The sequence below is a fragment of the Tachysurus vachellii genome, chromosome 1 (genome assembly GCF_030014155.1).
Source record: "Tachysurus vachellii isolate PV-2020 chromosome 1, HZAU_Pvac_v1, whole genome shotgun sequence".
NCBI classification, from domain to species: domain Eukaryota; kingdom Metazoa; phylum Chordata; class Actinopteri; order Siluriformes; family Bagridae; genus Tachysurus; species Tachysurus vachellii.
Window position 1 is genome coordinate 23864669 of NC_083460.1, and position 10206 is coordinate 23874874.

Here is a 10206-nt window from a genome sequence, read left to right on the forward strand (position 1 = left end):
TGACTTTCTCTAAAACAAGCATGTTCTTTAGTTGTCTAAGACAAACGTGCAGCAATTATTTTTTTAGTAATAATTCTCTTGAGTAAAAAAGGTGACCATGTGAAAAACTACAACTTCCATTTCCCTTTAGTGAAATGTTAGAGGATTTATTTAGATTGCAATGAGGATGTAAAAACAGGTTTCACTAATCAAATCCTAAATTACTCTGCCATTTATGATCCCATAGTCTTTAGTAGCAAGCAATTTAAAATGCAATAATAGCAAACAAATATAATCCAAACTCCTATACCAATGAAACAATACCTTCGCTGCTCAATAATCTTCAGCCATAGATCGATTTTGAATACATCAAGAAAGAAGCTAGACTTTTACACGTGAGGCATCTGAAAGCAACATAGCTCATCTCTTTTCCGATCACAAAAGTCCCCTCCTCTACATAAAGTGTGGTTTGTGGTTATGCAGCATAGCTGCTTGAACTTCACAAAGAGTAATTACATGCTGACATTAGTTGCTAAAGGTTTCAGTTTGAGACAAAAGAAAAAGAGGGCACGTATTATAGAAGGAGCTAAAGCTTGTAGCTCTGCTTACTATGGCAGGTAGGATCATGCATTGGACTATTACGGATGCTTGAGCTGCTTCAGGACCTGTCTGTGTACTAGACACTATGACGACTAGAGCGCATGAAGTAGGACTTTTGGTGCTTGTTGTTGCTGTGTTTGTTGATAAAGGTATGTTTGTATTTTGATATGCTTCATATTAAGCAGCATTTATCATGTGCAATCAACAACCACAAAATGCAGATATTGTTGATATGCTGCCCAACCAGTACAAGTGTTAACCAAAGATTTGATTGATTTAAGCAAATGGAAGCAATATTCCTCTGTATAAAATCCCTTAATTTATCTGTGAACTTAACTGTGAAAAATAGTGTATATAGCAAATTTCTATATGGAATACATCATGACTTGTTCTGACAAGATGTTATTACATAACAAAAGTACTTGGATAAATGTTGTTTTTTTTTAATTAAATACATGGGGATCAGATGACAAGCCTATAGATAGGCTACTTACTGTATAGATAGGCTACTTATGTAGCTCATAAGTATTTTGATGAATTTAATTTTGAAGCAAGTTCTCTTCAAGGTTTAATTTTGCTACTAAAAATAAAAGATAATGACAGTATTTGAACAACCTGTAGGATAGGAGGTCATTAAAAGTTCTAAATAAAATGCACATTCCTGGTCTTGACAACATGTTTTTTTAATCCTGATGTCCTTATAGTTGCGACATGTAGCATCTCAAATCCACAATGTTACAAAAATACCACTAGACCTGATGATGATTTCTTGTGTGAATGGAAGGACCAAGATCATTCTCCAGATGCTATTTATACCATTTTTATGCAGTAAGTTATTTCATTTAATGTTCTCTCCTTCTGTTGTTTTCATTTTCTTTGGCTGTCCTGATGCCAACACACATAAATACCCCATTTTGCCAAAAAATAAAAAAACAATTTCTTAAATTGTAGATTTCTGCAGTGAGCTGCAGCCAGATTGCAGTGAGATTGGTGGAATAATGCTTCACATTTTTATTATTTACCTTTTTTTTTCAGGACCTCATCTGTTAATGATATTTCATATTCTACCAAGTTCGATGCTGGCAAAAATTTGTTCAAAATACTACCCGTAGAAGGTTTAATTACAGCACGTCTTTTAGACATATGGGTGCACAGACAAGTATTCAACGTGACCTGCAGCTCGCCAACCATATCTGTGTTCCTGAATAGTTCAGGTAGGATGGAGGAATCATTTCATTAAATCCACTTGGCTTACCGCATAATGTATGGCTGCTCGAACCACTCCTCAATACTAGAACTTCCTGCTGCCATGACTCTTTGTTCTTTTGATATCCTTTTTGCATTTGCAGTTTTTGGTCATGTCATGGACTTATGCTTCTAGCACTTATATCTACCATCATTCATCATTCTTTTAGACAATAGATTTTCCTAAATGAATAAGTGTAAATGTAGACTAAATGCAGTAATTGCACAACCAGCCTACCTTACCAGTTTACATTAGACCTTTAAGTGCCAAATTGTCTGCTCAATGCTCTGATGTCAAAATACTGATAGCTTATTGTGTTTTTTTGTTCTTTTTTTGTGAGCAGTTAAATACAGTCCACCCAATATACAGAAAAAGATAAGGTCAGCTGAAAAGCTCGTATTAAGTTGGCCAAGAGTGAATGACAACAAAGGTGCTATTCATGAGATCAGATGGAAGAAGATTCCGATAATGATGATAAAAGATGAAGATAATGATTCATGGCAGAATGTAAGACTTTTCTTTTCTTTTCTTCTCTTTTCTTTTCTTTTCTCCCTTTGGCACTGTATGCTGTGTCATGATGTACGTACTAATCTAATATATATTTTACAATTACAGAAATCCTTTAAAACTGAAGATGGCGCAAATAATGGTCTGTTTCCCTTTTTATTATTTTGACTAATGCTTGTCTTTCATGTCTTTCTGTATTCAGAGATTTGAATACATGTTTCTGATTGGCTGCTGGGTTAGGGAATTTCATTTATAGCATAAATACTCATGACAGATGTTATAGAGGCCCCTGATCTCTGTACCCTGCTCTTCCAATCACTAAAGTTTCTTTACCTCACACTAACCTCAGCATCATTGTGTGTAAGAGAGTACTCATAGTTGTAATGCAGGAAAGATTTCCTTAATACAACCAATAATTTTTTTTAACACAGTTAATGACTACACCAAACACTAGCCGCTCAGATGCTGAAAGAAATAAATGTGCAATTGGTGAAATGTAATATAAAAAGGATACTGATAGACTATACTGTGTGTTTTCACACACTCCAGGTAATTTGGACTCCTACACATTGCAGCTACAAAAGCACACCGTGTACCAGGTCCAAATCCGACGAAAGGCCAAGCAAAGTCTCCTCTGGAGTCACTGGAGCCAGACTGTTGACATTCCCATTGGTGACTTGTCTACTTGTCTGATTTTAAGAATACTACTACTACTACTTCTACTACTACTACTACTACTACTACTACTATCGTTTATATTTGCAGTTGTTGCTTATAACCACAGATTTTGTTGGGACAGAACTCACCAGGCAATTGAGTGTCAGGAAGACTTTAACTACTAACTTTAACAAACTAACACAACTTTAACAAACTAATTCTGCACACCAGTTTTTCAGCAAGAGGACAGAATATAGTCTGGTCTAAAATTCAGCACCTCCATACAAACAAAATCTTCCAAATTAAATAACTGCTGTCCATTTGCACTTATTTATAAAATGTAACCCTGTGAATATTTTTTGTATTAAGGATTTTTTGAAATCAGATGATATAATTTTATATCCAGTTGATGTCATTCAATATGGCTTCTGGTTGTGGAAAATTCCATTCGAGAGACGTTCGTTAGCTTTCCTTTTGTAGTTTCTATTCTTTGACTAATAGGTTTGTTGTGCCTACTGTAAGTAGCCAGTGAGCACAATGCACCACACCACACCACAAAAAGCTACCAGGAAGAACCAAAAAAGGATTTTTTTCATAGTAGAACTATTTCTGGTTCCTCAGTAAAACATCCAGTAAATGGTTCTTGAAAAAGAATCCTTTTTTCTGAACATTTTGTGCAATGGAAATGTTCTTCATAGAACCAAACACAACCCTGACAAAAACCACTTTTATTTTAAAGACTGCAGGATGTGCATGTACAAAGATGCCCAGATAGAATACTACATATTTAAAATCATTTGGCATTCATAAGTGGTATTTAATACAAAACCTGGTTATTTTATATTTCATATATCATATGTGCTGTTAAATTGTAATGAATGAGGACAGTGATATTTGCCGGATGTGATATTTTCCATCTTTGGCTGTAATGGTTTTAACAAACTGGAGTCTGTCAGTTACATTTTTAGTAAATGCATTGCAGTGGTCTAAGTGAGAAAAGAAATCTTGTCTCATTTTTTTAGCATCTTACGATATAATCTATGCCACTTAGGAAATAATCACTTTGTATTTTACTGTCAATTTGACTTATATGAAGTGAGCTGTTACAGTGTCAGGCATTTCAGTTCTTGTGGTGTTCTATAACCTGCGTTCAACAGGTTAACATGTCACTGGCATTTTTTTTTTAGAAATTCAACAGCCTGTTGTTCAGTGGAACGAAACAACGCATGGAGGAAAACGGGAAATCACAATCAATTGGACTGTATGTTTCTGAGCAAGTACTGAAAAGTTTTAAAAAAATTTTTTCAATGGATTTCAAAGAAGTCAATGAAAAAGAATATGCATGTTTTTTTGTTTGTTTGTATTTTCTTTTAGATTCCACCTCCTGAAGCCTCTTTTGGAGGTGTCTCATACAATCTGACACTGAATTTACCTTGCGAAAAGACGAAAATGTATACGATATGGAACAACACTTTTGAAACTGTGGCTACTTATTCTGAGGCCAGGGTGTCTCTTGTTGCTATAAACAACATAGGAAGCTCACCTTCTCAGGAGCTCGTCATTCCACCTGTTGAACATCTCAAATGTAAGCGTCTGTAACTGGTCTCTATGTGAAAAACGATTATGTATTATGTAACCATTGTACAAACTTCACACAGGAAAATAGGTCTAAGGTGTCATTTCTTAGTTGCATCTGTTTGTGTCTCTCAAAGTCTGCCACAGTGATACCCACAAAGATTCGCTACCAAAGCGTAAACGCTACTGCTTGGAGTGGTATAAGCTTGAAGATGGTGAGACCCGGCCAGCAAAAGTAAACATCTCGAGGTCTAATACACTTGAAGACATTAAAAAAGGTAGAAATAAGAAATATGTTACCAAAAGGTGCAACATGCCTATCATATGATTGCAATAACACACTAAGACTAATGAGTTTGATTTCAGATATGGAGAAATTTGTGCGTTATTACTACTTTCTTCACACTGGACGAAATCAAAGTCGACGAACAAACATCTCATGTCCTGTTTATTCCAAAGAAGGTGGTAAGTTTACTAGCTTATAAGTTAGTTGACTCTTGTATGTAACATCTGAAAAGAGTTTCACCTATTAAAAAAGTTTTTTTCCCCTTTTTGTCAGTACCTTCTTCACAGCCGAAAAATGTCACAGTTTTAAATATCACACATGATTCAGCTGTACTGTGGTGGCAGTCAATTCCAGTGCAGGAGCAGCGTGGTTTCCTGAAGCATTATGTAATACGGATATCAAGAGAAGGCCACAATGAAACAGGTGCGGACATTTTGACATTCATTTGAAACTCAATGATGAACTTCTTTGTCATGTCTCCACAGTGGTGCATAATAGCTCATATAAAAGAAGGCACTTAGGGATTTAAGAATTTGTAGTTTTAACTAACTATTTCTGTTTTTACCTACTGAGGGTGGATTTATGATTATTTTTTTTCCCAAACGTCATCTAAAATCTGAAGCCGCTATATATTCAATACAAAAAGAAAAGGTAAAAATATCTCACACTGAAAGCCAACAGTGTCATGAATGAATTTATATCAGACTCATGGCAACAAAATAATATTTTTTTTTATACTGACTCAAAAAGTCCAATCACAGATCACGTTAAGGCCCAGATTTACTAAACTTGATTACACCAAACATACAGGCTGATTTATTAACATGTTTCTGTATGTGTCTTTTACAAATTATATCATATTTGTGTATTTTCCTTTAATAATTAGCTGTAATTTGTAATGTTCCTACCTTAAGTGTAAGTTTGGTGTCTATACAAAGCTAGATTTACTACAGTCTCATTGTCAATTTGAAACAAAAAACTTATTGTTAAGTGAATCACTTATTAATTAAAGGTATAACATTTGCCTCACAACTTGTGGCACGATTTGTTCCTGCCATTTGAAATTGTTCCTGCCAGTTCTTTAAAACTTTATCTCAGTATCTAATAATAATAGTGAGAGTTTGACTTAAAAGGCAAAAGCATGTCCAGAGTCTGTGAAAAGTTTGATCTATCTATCTGTCTATCTGTCTATCTGTCCGTCCGTCCGTCCCTCTATCTATCTATCTATCTATCTATCTATCTATCTATCTATCTATCTATCTATCTATCTATCTATCTATCTATTTATACTTTATATAGGCTAATGTATAGATATCTTCTGTTGTGTAAGCGTAAGTATGCAATGTACTGTATACACTGTATGTCTTGTCATACTGACACAACTGCATATCACTGAACTCCACAATTCCTACCACTATTACTACTATTACTACTGCTATAACTACTACTGCTGCTAGGATTCTTCTTAACATTTTGATCATTTTTCCTCTTGTATCTCTTTTCTTTCTCTCAGGCCACCATGAAGTGACAGCAAACAAAACCAGTTTCCTTTTGAGGAACCTCGAGCCAGGCTCCTCTTACACGCTCAATATTGCTGGGAGAACTGAAATCGGAGAAGGGCCAAATTCTACTAGGACCTTCTTCACGCTCAGTTCTTCTTCGACTGACAATGGTGTGCATTACATTTAAATCTGTGATTCATTTGCATTTTTTAAATGTAGCAGAAATAATGTATATTACTCAATAATGTAAAGCAGGGCAGGAACAGTATGAAAATGCATAACTCCACAACCCTGGATCACACAATATGTGAATATATCTTCATATTTATTACAGGGCATAATAGTGCATAGTGCAAAACACTGCAATGACAGGACACAAAAACAATTAACAAACAAAACATTTACTCAAGATAACGATTATACATTGTTATGGGTCTGTGTGCTGCTATGACCATTTTTTCCTCTTTTTTTTTTAAACATTTTACCCTCATGTTATATTCACTCTTTGGACCCTTCGGTACTGTTCAAGACCTGGGACATTGGGACAAGTACTGTAGAAATAAAAAAACAAAAATATATATTAAAAAAAACATATTCACATATTGTTTTTATCTAAATCCAAAACAATTATATAATATTTGTGATTAATGTTTGAAATGACTAGATCACATCTATTAAAGTGTTAATTTTTGTAATAAAGTTAGAATTTGTGTAACAAAACAGACTATAAGAAAGTCCAAGGTGGCATAAATCTAGAATTTTTTTTTAAAATATGAAACTAATAGTTATAATAATAATAATTAAATAAAAAATCAATTAGAACAATGTTTCAATTCATGTTTAATATTTAAAAACTGATTAAACAACTATATAAGCACAAGGAACAAGAGATTATTGCAGTCACTGGCTATGAAATACAGCTCTCAATGATGCAACTGCAAAATGGGATTATTCACAACAAACACCAAAAATCTCTTCAGATCCTCCTCTGTAAGCTTCATTTGAAGCTCAAAGGAATCACTGGTGATTTTTCTCTCTTAGGCATGAAGATGGCCAAGATTATCCTTACTGTGTGCGCAGTAGTGCTTCTATTTTCAATTGCATTGTCTGTTGCAATCAGAAGGCAAATCTAATTTATTTATTTATAATTAATATATAATATAACACCATTTTACAAATTCTTTATTTTGGACTTTTTAACCATTTGATGTACATTCCAGATTAAGGAGAAAGCTGTTACCAATAATCCCAAGTCCTGTGATCTCTCCAGCAGCTATGCCTTGTATGGACAAAAAGGTTAGAAAGCCTGATCATTTGAAATAGTGTTGGTGTATTTTCTGGTTAATATTTTTATTTTTAACCGTTAACTTCAAAAGTGGAAATTTTCAATTTAATTTTGCCACCAATACTTAACCTACATACGATTTCCAAGCTGTGGTCAGGTCAGAAAAAATATCATATAGTGTCAGCAAAGTGCACAGTTGCACAGTGTAACATGAACATTTTGCAGATTTAAGGTTTAAAGGTTGTGTGTGTGTGTGTGTGTGTGTGCGTTTGTGTGCGTGTGTGCTTACGGATTTATTGTTATAGAATATGAAGCCCATGACAGAGAAGGTGGATGATGTCATTCTCTTGCCCCGTGATCAGGATATACACCGCCGCTTTCCCAGACAGAAACACACCACTTCACTACCAGACTTTGAGGTCAGTCTTCCAGATGAAGACAAGGAAGACGAGGAAGACGAAGATGAGGATGAGGATGATGATGCTGAAAGTCATTTTACTGGCTTAATCTCTAGTGCCATAACAAGTTCCTTTCCGAACCCTAATTATAAAGGACAGTTGCTTCAGTTTACTGAGGCCCTGGAGATTGCAGACAAAGGGCAGATGGAAAGCTGCGAGGTCAACACACCCTCATACAAGAATGGCCTCTTTTTTGAAAATAGAACTGTGGAAAATGAGGAGATATCAGTGCAATCATAACACATAGTTTACTGGAAGTATTACTGCAGCACTATGATCTGACCCTAGAAAAAACACTGTGTGAAACTAAATGGCAGAATTATTTTGGTTCATTCCAGCTTTCTTTACTCTACAGAATCTCTCAGGAGTTGTCTTATACAGTATATTGACTGCACTATGTGGGTACGCGCTGTTTGTGTGCACGCATGTGTGAGCATGTGAGTGTTTGCTTTTATATCTTTTATGGTAATGCATGAGCTGTGGAAGTTTTGTGGATCTTGTCTCAATTTTGATTTGCTTTGGAAAAAAATCCTCCAGCTTGATAAAGTGCACTTACATTTGTAAGAGTTACCAGTTATTTAAAATATCAACACAATTCAAACAAACGCATAGAAAGTTTTCTTCACATTTGTGTTTTAGTTATTTCCAACATGTGATGGAAATAACCAAGTTCTGAGAAATGTTCTGAGAGCTTCTCAGCAAAAAGTTCAGTTGGTGGTGATTACTCACTCTAACACCCAGTTGTGGTCACAGGTATGTGTTTACTGTGCAGTCTGTGAGTTAAATTGCTAAGCTTCAAAGGCAAAAACATCAACTGATTTTAGTTCAATAGAGAAAAAACAGACATTTAACTATATGACAAAAGGATTTATATTAGCAGCAGCATAACTCTGTATAATGCATGTCAACTGTATAGTGGGTTATTGTGTGGAAAAACAGATCTGTCACTACAGATCAGATAAGAATCAAGAGGAAATGAATGAATTGCATCTGATTTGATGTTAGATGTAGTGATTTAAACATAGTTTCAATGTTATATGTGTCAAAAACCAATAAATAAACACAACAGATGTGTTGTGTTTACCTACTGCATAAGATAGTACTATTGTACTATTACTAAATCTTGACTCTGATTGGTCAGACAGGTACTGATGTTTTTTTTCTTTTTCTTTTTTTTGATGTATTATCATTTGCAAGGTTTATATTAATGAGTACATTGAAATATGTTATTGTTTCAATAATTTAACCCTTTAACTGTCATTAATTCTGAAACATGACCTTTTTTCCTGTGCGACTTTCTGTTCCTACAGGCTTTTATTTATATAACTAGCATTAGCAGTTTGTTTTAAACATTAACACAGTAACTGTTATGAAACAGGTCTGTTTTATTATCTCTAACAGAACCTTAAAGTTGTTGTGTTTAACTTCCTAGTTTTGAAGACACTCTTGTGACTGTTATAGAAACAATTATGTAGAAACGTTAGTATAGAAATGAATGCTTTGTCTTGTCTCGTCAGAACTACTGTCTGAGTCGTGCTGTTACAGAAAATGAATCATACTTCTTAATCTTCTGACCAGTCAGAAATGGGAAATCAACAACGCTGTGGTTGAAACAACATTGTTACACAATTGAAGAAAAAGAATTAATGAACACATTTACAGAGACAAATGTACACAAGCTAATTGGTAAACAGATCTGAATCAGCATAGGATACAGAATAAACAACAGATGGGAGTCAAATGACTCTAGAATGCGATAGTACAGGAGATTGATTGGTCACTCAAGATCTCATCTGTTACAAAATTGTGGTATATACATGGAAATGTTTCCACTTAACAACAACGTGGGAGACGTGTCTCTCTGTCTGAAAACATAAAACATGCAACTTGTTTATTCCTTGTGTATGTATTGTACTTTAAGTTAGTTGTACTTTCTCTCTTTACTTTCTGAAGAATTCTTGTTTCTTTGAGTTATAAATGAAAGAATATTATTTTCTGTGTGCACGCTTAATCTCAGCGCCTTTTTTTAACATTTGCATGTAGGAAAGGCACTGTTCTCCCCATGCACATCTTCAGGGTTTGTTATACAAATAAATTGAATTGAAATTGAA

The 10206-nt window shown here is 34.6% G+C and overlaps 1 protein-coding gene across 2 annotated transcripts; it reads left to right on the plus strand.

Annotated features, from left to right (window-relative positions):
* The first annotated feature begins 482 nt into the window (after positions 1-482).
* On the plus strand, positions 483-10206 carry il12rb1 (interleukin 12 receptor subunit beta 1). 2 transcript variants are annotated; one of them, XM_060878666.1, is made up of 15 exons: positions 483-728; positions 1284-1407; positions 1615-1793; positions 2169-2332; positions 2441-2474; positions 2882-3004; positions 4177-4250; positions 4364-4574; positions 4702-4842; positions 4931-5029; positions 5124-5273; positions 6364-6522; positions 7394-7475; positions 7573-7648; positions 7943-10206. In XM_060878666.1, the coding sequence occupies exons 1-15, from the start codon at positions 665-667 to the stop codon at positions 8333-8335; spliced, it is 2073 nt and encodes a 690-aa protein (XP_060734649.1). In that variant the 5' UTR covers positions 483-664; the 3' UTR covers positions 8336-10206. The 2 variants fall into 2 exon arrangements, with proteins under 2 accessions (XP_060734649.1, XP_060734658.1); XM_060878675.1 differs by lacking the exons at positions 483-728; positions 1284-1407; positions 1615-1793 and having other exon boundaries at positions 2172-2332; positions 4177-4266.

Bases quoted from the DNA above. Each gene is read 5' to 3' on its own strand.
- il12rb1 (XM_060878666.1), top strand. From the start codon at position 665: ATGACGACTAGAGCGCATGAAGTAGGACTTTTGGTGCTTGTTGTTGCT. The intron at 3,005-4,176 runs GTGACTTGTCTA...TTTTTTTTTTAG, and splicing joins GACTGTTGACATTCCCATTG to AAATTCAACAGCCTGTTGTT. The intron at 5,274-6,363 runs GTGCGGACATTT...TCTTTCTCTCAG, and splicing joins AGAAGGCCACAATGAAACAG to GCCACCATGAAGTGACAGCA.